Source organism: Gadus chalcogrammus, chromosome 8, assembly GCF_026213295.1.
Source record: "Gadus chalcogrammus isolate NIFS_2021 chromosome 8, NIFS_Gcha_1.0, whole genome shotgun sequence".
Lineage (NCBI taxonomy): Eukaryota > Metazoa > Chordata > Actinopteri > Gadiformes > Gadidae > Gadus > Gadus chalcogrammus.
The window spans coordinates 21,995,812-22,013,345 of NC_079419.1; the positions used below are offsets into that span (position 1 = coordinate 21,995,812).

At 43.1% G+C, this 17,534-nt stretch overlaps 1 protein-coding gene across 1 annotated transcript in view; it reads left to right on the forward strand.

The window, feature by feature from the left end:
• The window catches only part of LOC130388167 (protein FAM110B-like), a 39,720-nt gene that overhangs the window by 16,052 nt on the left and 6,134 nt on the right, over positions 1 to 17,534 (forward strand). Inside the window, exons 2-3 of the mRNA XM_056597536.1 lie at positions 15,666 to 16,291; positions 16,972 to 17,384. Of these exons, the coding sequence (XP_056453511.1) occupies positions 16,169 to 16,291; positions 16,972 to 17,384 (536 nt within the window). The 5' untranslated portion in view covers positions 15,666 to 16,168. The remainder of the gene's footprint in view (positions 1 to 15,665; positions 16,292 to 16,971; positions 17,385 to 17,534) is intronic.

A 17,534-nucleotide genomic window follows, 5' to 3' on the forward strand; every position in this document is an offset into this window, starting at 1 on the left:
AAAATGTAGTGTACCTACATTATGCAGGGTTTTCCTCTGAAAGTCAACCATATGTGCTGACAATGACCTGAGTTTTATCCCTGTATTTTTGAAAAACCAAACCAAAATTTGAGTTTCTATGCCATTTGTTTTTGCTATTTCGTAAAAATGTCTGACAACCAGGCAAAGGAGCATAATATTATTCTTACACTGTCTACACACAACTATGTGGGTCACCAATCATTTTTCTTTATTATTCCATGCATTTCTCACATGAATTCCAGTAAGCAAGTGGCAGAACGTATATTGGTATAGTAGGAGGGATGTTATAAAAACCCTACCCTCTAGAGGTACACCAAGATTAATCCTTTAGGTCTCTCACATAGAATCCAGCCACCTCCCGTAACATTCATCTCATCCGGTCACTGATGCCGCCAGCTCAACATGCCTGCCAAACATTCTTTCATTGTGAGCATCGTGAAAATCATTATTTGCACAATTTCAAGTGAGTAGTTAGCTAATTTGTTTGAATTCCGTGATTTGAATAAGTTTGTTCTTTGTCATCATTACTACAGGCTACAGATAATTTTGTCCTGCCTCCCGGGTATTCTCAATCTTTTTGAGGGGTGGGTATTGTCCGGAATTTGGCGGTATGATAGGTGAAAAATCTTCAATGTACAATACTACTAACAACACATAAAGGCCAATATGTCGTACACCTAATGTAAAAACCAGCAACAACATATAAAGGCCAATGTGCCATAGACATAATGCAAAAAAAAGGAACAATACACAAACAGCAATATGCAATTCACATAACATGTAGTGTAATGTAGTGCAACGTTAAAGTATGCATGACGCAATGTGCAGACCATGTTTTGCAGATCCATATATAAATAACACACCAAACAGGTCTTAATAACTACAATAACCTGGTTCAAAATGATTTGGTGACAGCACAGCTATTTTACAAATAATCCAATTCCAAACTAAATTATACCAGTTCAAATCCCTCATACACCACTTTATCATGTGCGTAAAACACCAACGCATTGGAATGTACGCCAGGATAACATCAGCAGATTCAGCAACTAAATCACGACGAGAGCGAATAAAACTTGATATACATTTCAGAAGTGTAAACGTGGGCCTTCATCATAGCAAAGGTCTTAACTGCCTACCCTACTTCGATTCGCTGTGACTGTTCATGTACAATGGAGATATGGTGCGTTTTATTATCCATCTGTCTCGGAGGTCCGAGGACGTTGCCTAGCGACACGCATGAACATGCCCCTTTTCCCTGGACGGTGAAATTGCTTGCTCTGATGAACTCGGAGAACGCCGAGCAAGGATTCCGAGACAGAATTCAAGATGGCTGCACCCAGTGTGACTTGAAGAATGAACTGTTTTCATTGCACTTGGACTGCTTTGGTGGTTTAAATGGGAATTTCAATCACCCATATTACTGCAATACCTTACTGCGTCCATATCTCTGCCTATGGCCTATAGCCTACTTATTTTGGAGCGCCTGGTACTCTGCCAATGCTACCGCGACAACAGCTTTCCGGGTGGCGTCCATGTTTTCCTCCAACGACCGAGCAAAACATAATAAAACGATTGAAGGGTGAACGTGACGTCACATCCGAGGTCCGAGTCGGTTCGCAGAGAATACTAAAACGCACCAATAGTTGCCACTCCTTTCTGTCTTGCTTTATTGTTAGTCGTTTTGTATTAGTTTTGATTAAGAGAAACTGCGCTCTCATGACTCAACTGAAAAGGGAGGGTGAGAAGCACTGGTATTGCTATAAAAGCATTAGGGGACGGATTCCATCCCATTGTCACATGTGCCCTTAAATGTGTCTTGTGGTTTCGTCCAGCTGCTCGACGTTGACTCAAAGCAGTCAACTAGGCAAAAAGTTTGTGCCCATCAACATCTCTTGAGACAATGTATGTCAGGGCATTTCAAGGGCTGTGCATTCTTGGGGAACGGCCAGTCTTTTTCTCCTTGATGGACCCAATGTCAAACAACACCCCAGATATGTCCCTCTGTTCCTTGAGTTGGGGCAACCACTTTTCGTCTTTACAAAGTGTAAGGCAGTGGATCCCTCACAGCCTCGTCACCTCCTTTGTAGTGAAACACATTTTTCCTCTTTCCTGGTCACACTGCACTTTGTGGACGAAAGCAGGCCTTCCAAATCCTCTGCCAATGATCTTGCATTGGACCGCACTCTCTCAAAACTGCTGTCAGTGCGATTGTCAAGCAGGAAACGTTTTTTTCACTTACAGCTGTGCCACTGCACGAGGTACATACAGGCTAGTTGTCTGTAGTGTAGGTTTTGATCTGATGTGCAATGTCTCTGGCTTCACATCTAGTTTTAGGTCCAAAAACATGAGTTAGACTTCATCTTCTGCAAGGAACAAAACGGCATCATATACATCCCCTTACTGGTGTTGGATGTTTTTTGCCTTTACCTGACTTTCCCATCACGTGTCACTTAGACACATGACTGTGCCTACAGACACCATGAGGGTGCATCATGAACTACCAAGTTAAGAGGATGGGCACTGCCAGGCACTGGAGTCTCGCACTCTTCTTTGCACACCATTATGTTTACCTCTCATATTTAATCCATTGTCGTAGCCTTGATCGCTCGTGTGCATAATGTCAATATCCAGCTCCCAGCTCTGAATTCCCAGAAATGCTTTCTAGTATTCACCCTTCCACCCTGTGTTGTTACAAAACATTCAATCACGGTCATCTGTTCTGTTCCACTCACATCGGGGGTACAATCTAAAATGTTGGAGTCGTATTTAGCAGACCTCATCCTCGTGAGAATTTCCCTATTGACTCTGGGAAGCAATCATGGCTCTGATTTAATTTTGAATGTCTTTGCCTGAATAATAAAAGTTCATTTTATAGACACACTATATAAAGACTTATTTTATCCTTATGTGGCCAGCCATGATGCTGTTAAAAAGACAAAGGCAGAATGCCAGGTTTTGCATCGCCATTACTCTGATAAGACCGATCAACCACTGTAAGACATTTTGCCAATGCCTTGTCTCGGCAGCCAGTGGCAACTGATTTTGTGCATCTATGGTGTTTTGCGAGGCCAAACTTATGTCAAACTCATTCAATCATTCAAATGATCCTCACTGCGTACAGTTATTTGGAGCGAGGTCACCAACTGAGTAAGCAAAAATGGTAGGTGTGCTAGCGGTCTCTTGAATAGGTGTTGGACTTTCTCTCTCAATCAATATGGCTTGAAGTCCTTGGGTTTCTGTTGTTGGGTATTTGCTGGAATCATTCAAAATAGCCTCACAGTGTACAGTTATTAGTTCAGGTGTCTGCCCTCTGGTGATGCTGCTAACTTCTGTTTCTTGTGGAGCTATGTTGCTAGCTGAGTTAGCAATGGCTGAAAGTGTGCTTTCTCTTGGTCCGGTGATGGACTTGAAGGTGTGTTATCCTTGTGAACACTCCCAGGATCAATGTATTTAAAAAAACAAATCCCTCTGTTCTTGGAGTGCTTGATCCTTCAATATTCTCCCCCCCATTCATCAATCAAACATATTCTCCATCTTCACACAGTAGGAAGAAACGGCCTGGTAGTCACTATTAACTAGGGATGGCCAAACACATAATTTCCAGCTTCCGATAAGTTTAGGTTCCCAAACAAATATTCAAAACAAATTTCGGTGAAGATAAAAAGAAAAAAAGACAATCCATTCATCTGCTTCATCCTTCATCCATCCTTCATCCTCTGCTCCCTGGCACTCTCCTCTAGAAAGAACTCCATGAGGGGATTCATACGGCGGGGTTTCGGGGCTTGGGGGGTATGCTGCGGTGGTGAAAGAGGTGTCTGGGGTGGTAGAAGAGGTGCCTGTGGTGGAGGAGCATGAGGGAGAGGTAGGGGGGCTGGTGGCAGTGTACCGTATTTTCCGGACTATACGTCGCTCCCGAGTATTAGTCGCATCAGTCAAAAAATGCTCCATGACGAGGAAAAAAACATATATACGTCGCATCGGTGTATAAGTCGCATTTATTTTTAAACATTTAAACAAGAACGTTTAGTCTGGAGAGACTGAATAAAATTGCAATAGCAATATAGGTGTGTCGGTCCCACTCGTAGTTCTGAGAGTATACCGAATTCAGTGACACCGGGATTTCACCGGACGCGTATGTATGGAAAGCCAAGAAGGCCACAATCCGGACCTAGAATGGCGCGGTAAAAGTGCAAAACCGCACGGAATCCGTACGGAAACCGTACGGATTCCGTACGGTTTCCGTGCGGTTTTGCACTTTTACCGCGCCATTCTAGGTCCGGATTGTGGCCTTCTTGGCTTTCCATACGTATGCGCCGCGGTCCTAAACCTGAGCGCACGATCGGGAGGTGGAAGTTTCGCTTTAGATGCCTTCACAAGTCCAGCGGAGGGCTCCAGTTTTCGCTGGCCAAGTCATGCGCTGTGATATGTGTGACAGCTATGTTGCACAACATTGCAGCTAAGGCTGGGGTAGCTTTGGTTGAACCGGAGAACATTGAGGACGATGACGACGAGAATATAATTTATTCGGTGGTGCAGTAGGCTTGCAGCGTTCAATTGTAGGCCTAATGAATGACGGTGCCATCTTGCGGCCGAAGATTATGTACACACAATTTTGGCATATAAGTCGCTTCGAAATATAAGTCGCAGGGCAAGCCAAACTACAAAAAAACCGCGACTTATAGTCCGGAAAATACGGTACTCAACGATGTCCTGAAAGAAAACGAATAAGAAGGAATTAGGAATTATTTGCCAGAACTGGGTGATGTGGCCATATGTTATGTACAATATATAATAGCTATGTAAACAATATAATACAGCCAAAAAATACATTGATTAACCATGTATTGGTGTGGATAAAAACCCACAATCTAATATTCCAATATGAGTGGTCGAGAAGGACTAGGTTTGAAATTACCAGTTGTATAAAGTAACAAAACCTGAGTTGTGTGCAAAGAACCAAAGGGCCTTGATACCGGACACCTCTTGTGTTTCCCACTACCGTTCCACATTTACTTAGCATACAATTAGTAATAATAATTTTCACCACCGTTCCACATGCGTAGATATACGCGTGTGGTTGTCCGGGAAGTACGATGTCTGCAGGCACAATGGCACATGCCTCGCAGAGTCCATTCTCTGTCAATAAAATCAGACTCAGTTATGGGTTTGTGGTTTGGCTTGACCATATGTCGGTATTGGTGGAATAATAAGCTATGTTTTGCAGCGGCTCTGCGACTCTAGCTTTTTTCTGTTCATATAAATTGGGCAATTCAACTGCAGTGAAGTTCTTGCAGATGGCCAGCTGATATTTAAGGTATAAATGGGGACCATATCTTGGTCGCTTGAGCTGGCTTCTGCATCGCCTTGGTGCTACACACACCTGCCATTCCACAGCATGTCTCCATCGCAGGTGGTGGAATAAGTTGCTTGTATCTCCATGTTTTGCAGCAAACGACTTTCTCATAACTTTCACAAAACAATTTTTTTGTTCTATATCTGACTGCTTGAACCCAAACCATTTCCATACAACTGAGGTAACACAGACTTTTTTAGGAATGAGTTCTTCATTTGTGTTCGTGGACATCTTAATGCGCGTCTGTTGGGCGAAGTGAATGTGATTGTATGTGGCTGAGTTTCTGCGCCTCTACTCATAGAATCTGGAGTTACAATACGTAACAATCGTTTCAGCCATTTACTGTACAATTCAGTTAGTTGAGGAGGGCTGTCAATTAAATATTGCGCTTCAGAAACGGCCAATCAACCCTGCCTTGGTTCACTCCCCCATAGTGCCAAAACTAAATTTGCACGCGAGAGCAGAACATCATTCGCGAGAGGCTGTTACGCGCGAGAGGCTGTTTTGCACGCGCAGAGGTAATTTGCGCGCGCAGAGGTAATTTGCGCGCTGTGGCAACCCGGCCCAGGCCAATTAAAGATATTCAGAACACCTGAGGAACAAGTGGAGAAGCAGGGCTTAAATAGCCCGCTTCTCCACTCATTCGGGGCTCTCCCAGCCCGGGAGCTCCTGCAAGGAGAGACCGGTCCTCGTGGGTGACGGGTTTCCACCCACGAAGAAGGGGGACCGCTGATTCCTCCCGAGGTTTAAGTTATTTGTGTTTGGAGAGACTTTATTTTCGGTAATAAACCTGCCTTTTTGGCTTTCACCAAAGAAATGCTGTCCTGTTTGGGAGGAGTTGGTGCGCTCAACGTGCCGGGTTGCCACAGCGCGCAGAGGCTGTTTTGCGCGCGCGCAGAGGTAATTTGCGCGCGCAGTTAATATCTACGCATGTGGAATAATATAATACGCCCAAATGCATCTTTTATCACATTAGTGAATTATGCCACTAATGTGTCGCCATACACCACCAGTTTTAATTTAATTAAGAGAAGTATACGTCATTACACAGAAGATTTTTTTCTTTGTTAAAGTCTCTGCAGTTACAACATTATGTTGTATGATTACACTTTTGCACAATAAATGTTCTCAAAACGACATACTAAATTTCTTCTTTTGTTTAATACATTTAGTAGTTTGGCTTTCCTTAGAGTCTATGTAACCTGTTCTGAAATGGTTATATTATGATTTATATATCGTGATATATATCGTTATCGCAATAGGTTTTAATGTATATCGCAATATGGATTTTAGGCCATATCGCCCATCCCTAGTTTCAATGGGGTGAAGGTAATTATTTTCTGGTCCCAGTCTTTATATGCCTTGGATAACATGTTGTTTGTGGATTTAAATGAAAATGTTCATGTCAAGAGTTTGACTGTTAGAGGAAACACAATGAGAAAGACCACACGTCTCGTATGTTACATCACGCTCCCTGGGACTGGCGTGGACAAGACCGACAATCTCCCCATCGGCATAACTGAAACTCTCCACATGCCCCGACTTATAATGGTTTTCACCTCTTCCGATGCTTTTATCCCATGGACCTATAAAGTTTTATCCTCCCCTTGGAAAAAAGCGGTTAAGTGGAGCAGAGAGAACGCCATGTCTGTACCGGAGTTCCAAGTGCGGGTGGTGACGTATATCATTTGCGTCGAGAGCAGCAAGGAGCTGTAGTTCACAAAGCGGCCTCACACAAAACATTATCAAACTTCTTCACGTACATTTTTAGTTTTCTATGCATGAGAAATTATCATTTAAATCCACAAACAACATATGTGTAATCCAGGGCATGTACGTCACGCATATACGCATATACATACTGGGATCAGAAAATAAAAACTTTCTCTCCATTGAAACCCATTCATATTTTTCGATCTCATAGGTCCCATGGGCTCTACCGGAAGGGGTCTGACTTCTCCACTCTATTGACTATGTCCAGACTCTGTGCAAATGAAAAAAGTACGAGAGTCTGGTAGGACCAGGCTATACAATTTCTGGATGTGCCCCTAAAATGTTCAGTTAGGGGCCACAGTGCTCCTAGTGAAAAAAGTTAGTGTGGAGACCTGTCTAGTGTTACCCCAAAGCAGTGGTCCACTTGAAGTGGAATCTAACATTGATTTGATTGACTAAGCATTATTTCGAAATGTTTGAAATAAAAAAATAAAACCTTTTAGACAGTTCATTTAAGCTCATTGTGTTCCTTATTATTTTTATTAGCCCGCCAGATGAGAAATCAAGCCAGCGAAAGCAGAGGTCCCCGACCTTTATTATGCCAAATGTACTATGTCAGACAATATTTCTGTAGACCGGTGTTACACCATATTCTGTTACCCATCATAAAGTGTGACATCAGGGGTTGCTGTTGCTGGTTTTCTGCAACATGCACGTGCTTAAAGGGTAGCCTGAGTTCACTTCTAATAAACATTGTATCGCCATTGCTTTGTTACACTGGCCAATTGGCTTAGGGAAAGCGGTTGATATGCATCTTTAGTATATGCTACACGTGAACCTCTCAAACTCTGGATATTGTTTTCATCGCAGAATATACTACACGTGAACAATCCAAAAACAAATAAATCAGGGCAAAAATTGTTGTCTTGTTTATTTTTGGAGTGTTCATGTGTAGTATATACTAAAACCGTTTTTCACCTCAGGCTCCGTGGATAATGGGGAATTCCTAGAGGTGTCAAGTAACTAAGTACAAAAACTTTGTTACCTTACTTAAGTAGAAATTTTGGGTATCTATACTTTACTGGAGTAATTATTTTTCATCCTACTTTTTACTTCTACTTCTTACATTTTCACGCACTTATCTGTACTTTCTACTCCTTACTTCTTAAAAAATGGCATCGTTACTCCTATTTAATTTCGGCTTGTTTTTATTCAGCCGAAAAAACACAAACAAAAAAATATTTTTTTTGTTTGATTCTAGGTTTGCACACCTATCCAGATAATTCAGGCATCGGATAGAGTGAATTTGATTGGTTGGATGAGAATAGAAACATATACCATTCTGACACCCTATTGGTTTATACGCGATCCATGGCACCTGCGCACGACCAGAGCCCATCTACATTCTCTGACATGACATAAATCGCACCATGTTCCAGCTACAAAATAGCAGACGTAGATGAGCGAAATGTCCGAACCAAGCACCAGTGAGGAGGTTGGTAGCCAAGAAGACCAGCCAACCATTCTACATTCCTGGCTGTACCTGGAAGAATTTTTTGAAATGGTTGGATGCAAAAACAATTAAGTTCTTACTCGTTACATCTAAAATCTAGCCTTCAGCTAGCTTGGATACATACATTTATTAGATGGCCTTTAGAAAAAAAAATTGGGGAAGTGGGGCAGTGTGCTATAGAGGTGTGCTGTGTGTGTCACTAATTCACGGATGGGATAATTGCAGAATTCCTTGATTCCAAATTCATTGTATGTGTGAGCATACTTGGCGAATAAGCTGATTGTATTTCTATAGACCCCTGTGGCACGGCCTAAGCTTTTGTCCTTAATGGCGTTTTTTCCCCCTTGCATTACTTTTACTTTCATACTTTAAGTAGTTTTGAAACCAGTACTTTTATACTTTTACTCAAGTAAAAAGCTTGAGTTGATACTTCAACAGAAGTATTTTTAAACGATAGTACCTATACTATACTTCTACTTAAGTAATGAATGTGAATACTTTTGACACCTCTGGGAATTCCCCACTTTTCACTTATTCACTAACCCTTTTGTTGAGTCCAAGACCAGGGCTTTTCAAGTCCGTGTCCAAAGAGATTTGGGTCAGTGGCATAAAAGTAGAAAGCCAAAAAGGTGCAAGTAGTCGGATGATGGTTATAGAACACCCTTAATATTTATATTTAGCAAGTTCATTCACTGAGCTGAAGGAGATTAAACCATGGGACAGAAGAGGCTTAGTGGATCGTCCATTTTTGAATCACACAAAGTGTTGGACCTGTGTTCCGCTAGTGGAGCTGTTTAGATGGTTTTGTTTACAATACATCGCAATCTCTATCTATTGGTTTCTGACATATTTTGAGTGGATGTGGAGGGATTGTCGTAGAGCAGTAGAATCAACGGCTGAGTAGTGTTCGCTGCCATCCTTAGCCACCTTTTTATCACGTTAGGTACATTCAGTATACTGTTATTATAGGGATGGTCATTCAAGGTGGAGGCATATGGGCTTCACCAGATGGCTGCCCCAATCAGATTAGTCGAAGAGGATCCTCTTTGCCACCCAAGGAAACAAAAGACAGACAAGATCACCACAGGCGTCTTTAGGTTTGCCCACCATTAGGTAACAAATTGTTTAAAAGATGTCCAACCCAAAGTCTTAGTTGGGATTCAAACACTGTGATAAAAAAATATCAGAATTGGGCTGAGCATTCTAGGAAGGGAGGCGTGTTACGACCCATTGCAACTTTGCGCTACTTTTTTATTGTCGTCACGCTATCGTTATAATGAGCGATGTTTTATGAAAGGCGCCACACGCTGTGGGATTAGACTTATCCTAACCTTTCATCGGACAAGGACATCAACTCGTTTGAGATTTGTTTTAGTTTGTCACTTCCCTTGAATTTAGATTTTATCTCCTGACACTTGTTCTTCCTCCGACGGTTGCAGACATCCGCTTTGTTTCCCGCACCTCTAGTGAATGTAAAGCAGAGTCAGAGTGACGTAAAATACTGCCGTAAAGTAAAACATCGATAGGAACGAAAGAGGGAAATATCTATTAGAATTTTCCCTCGTTCCCCGATATATATCATCATACCGCACAGCCCTAGTTCATGCTCAAAGCCTATGAAGCATTAAACAGGACTGTTGACAGAATCACAGACATCATGAACAAAAATATATCTTATGCCCAACGATGTTAGATGATACTTTTTAGATACTTTGACTTCCTTTACAATGTGCGATAAAACCTCTCTGTCTTCAGCGTGAATCTCGGCTCTGCAGTCGCCAGGAGCCGGTTGAACCCATCACCTTCCACCAAAGAAACAGTTTGGATGTCTGTGTGTATCATCTCCATCCGTGTTTAGTCCAGGTGTTTGCCCTTGGATCTGATGGACCTCATTTGGTTACATGGTCAAATGCTTGTTGCAAGGTAGGGTGCTGTGTTCTAACGGTCCCTCACTGGGCCCCTGTGCCTCTTCATTGGCATCATTATGTTTGTTCTTCAAATGAGCCCACAAATGGGAATTGTTCTTCTGGTTCCCTTTGCTTGACCCCTCGCTTACTTCATTTTGTATTGCAGACCAGTACATTAAAGGATTTTTTTTTGAAGTACCGTAATCCCAAACTTATGCCCTGTTTACACCTACCCGATAGTGGGCCCCGATGGTGCCCGATGGCTAAATCAGCAGCTATCGTTATAACATCGGCAAATAGCGTGGTTGCATCGGGAAACATCGTTACTCTTCCCGGGAACATCGTTAGACAACGGGAAGAAACGGGAAGAAATGCTCAATGATCGGGCAACATCGGGCAACATCGGCAAAGAACGAACATGTTTGTTAATTTTGGGTCTATCGGGGTAGAATCGGTTACCAGGTGTTGCTATGGGCTAATCGGCTATAATCGGGAATAGAACGGGAGTATAACGTAAGACATCGCAAATCATCCGGGAATTTTCCTGGGCACATCGGCTATATTCGTTAATCTTCCGCGCTTTATCGTGCTTTATCGTCTTTATATCGGCAACCTCAACACACGAAAGACCCTCAAGAACCCTAGACAAATAACGATTGTGAGTGACCAGATTGTGTTAAGGAAGACCCTCAATCTGCCACTTGGGTATAAATAGGGGGTGATGGATGGATGTCCTACTTTTATAATTACAGGGTACTTTATTATAAAATCGCTATTGTAATATAAATAAATATATAAATAAATATCAGTCTAAACCAGTCTCCCCTTTACCTTCTCCCGAAATGACGTCAAATGACGCCAAACGCACTTCGGGTGTCTTCCCTGGCATAAATCTTTATGTTATCGTTATAACATCAGGTATGTGTAAATGCTACCCCGATAAATTGACCCGATCATACATTTTTAGCCCGATGTCACCCGAATCACCCCGACTTCCACATCGGTGGTCCATCGGCCATTAGCGGCCATTAGCGGGATGGTGTAAACGGGGTATTAGCTGCTACAACATGGAAACCTAAAAAAGAAAGAGCAGGATATCGCTCCAGCTTTATGGTAAAATTAATTGGCTTGCATCCGCCCTGGTTTTGTTAGCTCTGGCTACAGTAGGTATATGAGCACAAAAAGTATAAACATCCTACCCTGGAAAGAGCAGGAAGCTACAGCACTTTTGATATCGGGCTTTGTATCCAAAAAATAGATTTTTTTTTTCACAAACTTGCATGTAACTTCCTTAATAATCAAGATAACCCCACTACATTTCCAGGGAAGATAGTTAATTGTTTGTTCTAATTAGTAAACCCATTTAAACATCATTTTGAGGGCCAATATTGTCCGATAATATTGGCCAACCGACATACAGTATGTTGGTCAGGCTCTAATATCTATGTAATCATAAAGTGGCCCATCTCTGTGGAGACACTGTCGCAAGTTATTCACATCCCACCATGATAAAACCCATCAATAAGGAGAACGTAGAAGTGTTTGATTATTACAATTATGTGAAGGAAGCGCTTCAGAGCAGAGAACAAATGCAGCACCATTCAATTTAGAGAACCAACATAATTCCACCCGCACCTGTACGTAATCCCTGCCCGTTTTGATGTGTGTTTTTAGTGTACGCCAATGTCCTCAAAGCTCACAAAGTGCATTAAAGCGGTCTTATGCAAGGAGAGAAAGGCTGACTCAGCGTTCCAGGTCCTCCGGGTCTAGCGGTGATACCTGCTGCAGCCCAGGTATCGGCCCACTTTAACGCCATGTTTCTGGCTTTCAGTTTTCAGTTGACACTGCTAGTCTCGGACCACGGATGTCCTGTTAGCTCCCGGTTTAAGATCGCTTCTGTACTGGATCGAAGCACAGCTTGTTTTAGAGACTGGATTATTATTGTTTTACCATTGCAGAGCGTCCACAAATCAATGTTTTTAGTTGTAGGCATATATTTCTCATTAGAGCCAACATATAATATAATTAATAATTAGTATAATTTACTCTTACCCATGGTTAATGGCCTATAAACTTCACTGGCTCCCAGTACACTACCGCATCCAATACAAAACCCTACTCCTCACCTACAAAGCTCTCCACAACCTAGCCCCCAGTTATCTCTGCGACCTCCTCCAAGAATACACTCCCTCCCGCTCCCTCCGCTCAACCTCTGCTGGACTACTATGTATCCCCACATCACGACTCACTTCAATGGGTGCCCGGTCATTCAGCTGTTCAGCACCCAGGCTCTGGAACTCCCTCCCCCCACACATAAAACAGTCAGACACCATTACAACCTTCAAGTCACAACTCAAAACTCACCTGTTCAAACTCGCACACAACGTCTAACTGATCACTGTTTTGATTGTTTTTTTTTCTTTGTTTTGTTTTGTTTTGTCTTGTTTTTGTTTTATTTATTTCTTATTGCTTATGTTTATTTATTTATTTATTTATTTTTTCCACAATGTCTTTTTTTTTTTAAATGTATGATGACTATATGCTATGTAAGGTGACCTTGGGTGTCTTGAAAGGCGCCTCTAAATTAAATGTATTATTATTTATTATTATAAAAGCCTCCTTCATGATGTAGGCTGCAGAGAGAATGTGCTGTTGCTTCTATAGCCTAACTATATGATCTAAGAGCTATCATTTGAGTTGAATTAGTTAGAAATGGAAGATCTGAAGATCTTCTTACATTTCTCGCACTAATACTGAATGTCTTTCATCAGGTATTAATGTGTGAAATGAAGAAGGTCTGTTGCTAGGTGTCTGTGCTATCAGACAATTCAGCTTTTCGACTGTTCCCGATCCATTTCTGACCAATGAGGTCATTTGTTCTCTGATTGTTTCAAGGAATTCTATCATGTGCTATTATAATGCATATGACTATACTTTATTTCTGACTGCGAGAATTTGAGTCTCGTCGAATGATGATTACACTATTACAATTTGAAGGTACAGAACAGTGCCACTGCTTGCTACTTTCTCAGAAGCATTGCCCCCCCCCCCCCATTTGTATAACTTATACTGGTCATTTACCATAGTAAACAGTAATAATGATATCGATATATTTTTAAAGGAACATATTTTGGTGTTTCCCAACAAGTAAACATAGTATTTGAGTTCCAGGAAACTGCTGGAAAGAGCTCCTTGCTAGAAATAGCTTTTAGGAAAAAAATCTCGCCTCTGTTTCAGTCCCTTCAGATTGCGCTGTTTCTGGTGTCTGTAGCTTTAATGCAAATGAGCTGCTGCCCATTGACCAATGAGCTGTCAGAGTGAACCACAGCATGAGGGAGAAGTGATTGTTTCTGTTTGCGCACTCCCGGAGCTCTATATCTATATAATATAATATAATATTATACAACGGGGGGCCTAAATCCAGCGATCTGATTGGTTCCTAACTGTTGTATAATGAGCGTATACATAACTGCTATGACGCCCGATCATTTTGTGAAAGTTTGCATATCACTCCGCGCCTGGAAGTAGAAACAGTTACAAAGTAAAACATATGTTGGATGATGGTGGAGAGGGTGTAAATGTTGTTACTCCGGGAGTGAGCAAGGCGATGGAGAGACTAACGAAAGCTTAGGCACACGGCGAGTGAACTGCTCCGTAGGATAAATTGCCGGCGAACCGCTCTAGCCGAGCCTTCTCTCGGAGGGACGCTAAAGTGTGTTGCATAGCGACTGTCTTGCATTTTGAAGGCAGCCAGGAGGGACTACTTTTTTGTATTCTTTAATAAAACGGCTACTTTGACTTTCTTGGTTTCTTTTTAAATGTAGTGTGTCTATGACTTTCGTTTCGCCATAATAGTAACCGTTGTATAAAAGCTATAGATCACTTCAGTCAGTGGTATGTGCTCATTATACCACTGTGAAGGGGGTCGCCGGCCCTGCGCGTCGGGGCCGGACAACGCCCCTTTACAGTGGTATAATGAGCACATACCACAGCCTGTCGTGATCTATTGCTTAAATATAATATATAGGTATTTATATAATATTATATCTAATATCACGGCCAAAAGCTAGCGGCTGATATTATGAATAATAAAGACTGCATCTGACGTCTCTGGTACTTCCACAACAAGTAAAGACTCGTAGTGGGGGTAATCTCGGCGATGGTTGAGAAGAATTGGGGGAAAGGAACTTTGGCCTTGACTCTCTGAAGTCCATGTTGAACCGCGACATGGAGGAGAAAGGGATTGTACTCCCCGAGCTCGGCAGCAGCCCGGCATCCCAGCTCCGGGAGTACAATCCCTTCCTCCGCTGGAGTTGCCGGACTGCCGCTGAGCTCCCCCCGCCAGAGCTGCCGGACTGCCGCCGAAGCTCACCCGCCAGAGCTGCCGGACTGAGCTTTCGCCAGAGCTGTGGTGGCAGTCCGGCAGCTCTGCCGGACTCCCTGCCAGGCAGTCACATGGCAAACTGACAAATTAGACATGGAATGCACGAACATCTCCGCCCAGCGCACGTCCGCTGGTCCACAAAATCTTAGCTATACTCTTATTGGAGGGGGGTGGGGAAGTGGGAGGTCATATTCAACTGTGCCCCCTTCTTACATAGGAGGGGGTGCCAAAATTGACTCGCTCGTTTGGTAACTGTAGTCGGGGTACTCTCAGAAATGCATATCTCACTCAAGAAATCATATACAGACTCTTTTCAAAGTTTATATGCGTGTGGGAGCACCAGAGACCAAAAACAACCCCCCCGAATCCCAGGAAAAGTTGTTTTCATAATATGTCCCCTTTAAATATATATATATCTATATCTATATATATATAGATATATATATTGGGATTTAGATGTGTGTTCAATGAAAACTCTCTCCCAGTAGTGTGACAGCAGCATTTTTTTTATGTTGATAGTTGTCGTGGTCAAGCTTAAACATTGGTGTTTGGATTTCCTTTAGGTTGCAATGTTGTGCCATGAGGACAGTAATGCTGGATGTTCACTTGGTTTGAATGGTAAATACAATGAATACGTAGCTCCGGTTGTCTGCTCACATGTTTCCTTGTGTTGGTGTGTTTGGAGGGTTTATCCGGCTGTTCCTTGTGTTTCTAGTTGCGTGATGTCGTCAACATTGGCTGAGGTTGGTTTGTTGTTTCTTTGTTCTTTAGGTTGTTTGGCCAACTGAGGGGATGGCGGTGACCTAACATTCATCGCTCTGACCACGCTTCTCATCTTCTTTCATGTTTCCCCCACTTGCATGTAATTATTTAAGCTATCGCTTTCCGGCTTTCTCAAGTTTTTACTACTCATGCATGCCCCCTCTTTCTGTTGTTCTTGGGGAGAGTAAATTCATAAAAGCTGTGGATTTTTGGCAAGCGTTTTTGGTGTCAGAGTTGAGGTTTATTACCCAGACACAGCCAACCTGAGGCCAGTAGTAGAGCCAGCGATAGGGACCACCCCCGGGGATCGCCGCCATGCAGAGCCCAGCAGGGGTCTGTTACCTTTAGGCCCCCCTCCATCTCTCGCCATCTCTCCCCTTCACTGTTCTCCCCCACAACACCCCGCCCACCTTGTGTCTTGATGTTGGGCGGGTCCCCTGGTACCCTCACCCTCTGTTGGCCCCCCCGCACCTGCTGCCACTACGGCCACCTCCCGCAGCCACGTTGTCGCCATGCAGACGGAGGCGCTGGCTCCAGCCCTGGCAGATAGCAAGGCCCCCGGGCCGCCCGCGCCCTTCAGCTCCGCGGTGCCCCTCCGGATCCTCAACAAAGGCCCTGACTACTTCCGGAGACAGGTAGGGGTCTTCTGGTGGCATGTGCTGTTTATAAAGCTTGTTGCTTTGCAAAGGCAAATGTATGTGTGTAGCTTTTGTATTTTGAGTTTAATATTTGTAAGTCTTTGTAACTATCATAAATCATAAACATTGATCAGTGAGAGGGGAAGCCTGTTTATAATGGGCTTATTTTAGTCAAGTAGTCAAACTGAAATTCAAACACATGCATGTTTGACCTGATTGTTGATTATTCAAATCAATGTGCAGTTCTCAAGTCCTTTGTCCCAAATATACCATAAAGCCATGGCACGAAGTTGAGGGCTCTTGCAGGAAACCCCAACAACTACTCCCTCGATTCATCCCCTCTCTGATCCACTCAGAACAGTGAAAGACAGAGGGCTGGCTGGGAGGAGGGTGAGAACAGGGGGATTTAAAGAACTGTTACAGGGATTTGTACATTCTTCATTTTCGGTTAAATGGAGGACTCAAAGAGATTTGGTTGTTTGAACTCAATCAGTCAAAGGGAAAACGTATTGTTCATACTCATGTTAGCTTTTAGTTCAATTCATATCTGGTGGTTGGGTACATTCATTCATTTCAATTTCAGAAAGACTATTTTCTAATAGAAGAGATTAATGAATTAATAAGTTCCTAAACATAACTTAACATTTATTTTCTGAAACAAATCTAATTGTATTCAGGTCGAGCCGAACCCAAAGCGCCTGAGTGCAGTGGAGAGACTGGAAGCTGACAAGGCTAAGTATGTGAAGAGTCATGAAGTCATCAATGCCAAGCAGGAGCCAATCAAACCGCCCATTCTGGCCAAGCCCCTCATTTGCCCCGCACAGCTTGGCAAAAGAGGCTCTGTGGGAGGAGTTGGGAATGGAGGCGGGATGACATTCAAAGCCTCTAATAACAACGCCAAGGCGGACTCCTGTGCCACTTCTAGCGGGGAAATCTGCAAGCGGGAGAACCTGAACCTGGAGATGCTGAAGAACCTCCTGAACTCCTCCTCCTCCCCGGGGGCCGGATCTGAGGGTCCAGGGGGAGGGGCCAAAAGTGCTGTGATGCTGAGGTCATCAGGAGGAGGGGCCAGGAGCTATAATCCATCCAGGTAAATGCTCAGAACAAACCTGACAACAACGACAAATCTGAAAGCAATAATAACGTTACATCTAAGCCAGGTGTGGGCAATAACTTTTCCTAGGGGGCTCGGGATTGTTGTTGAGGGCCAAACAAACACGTCAACATCACAGACTAGAAT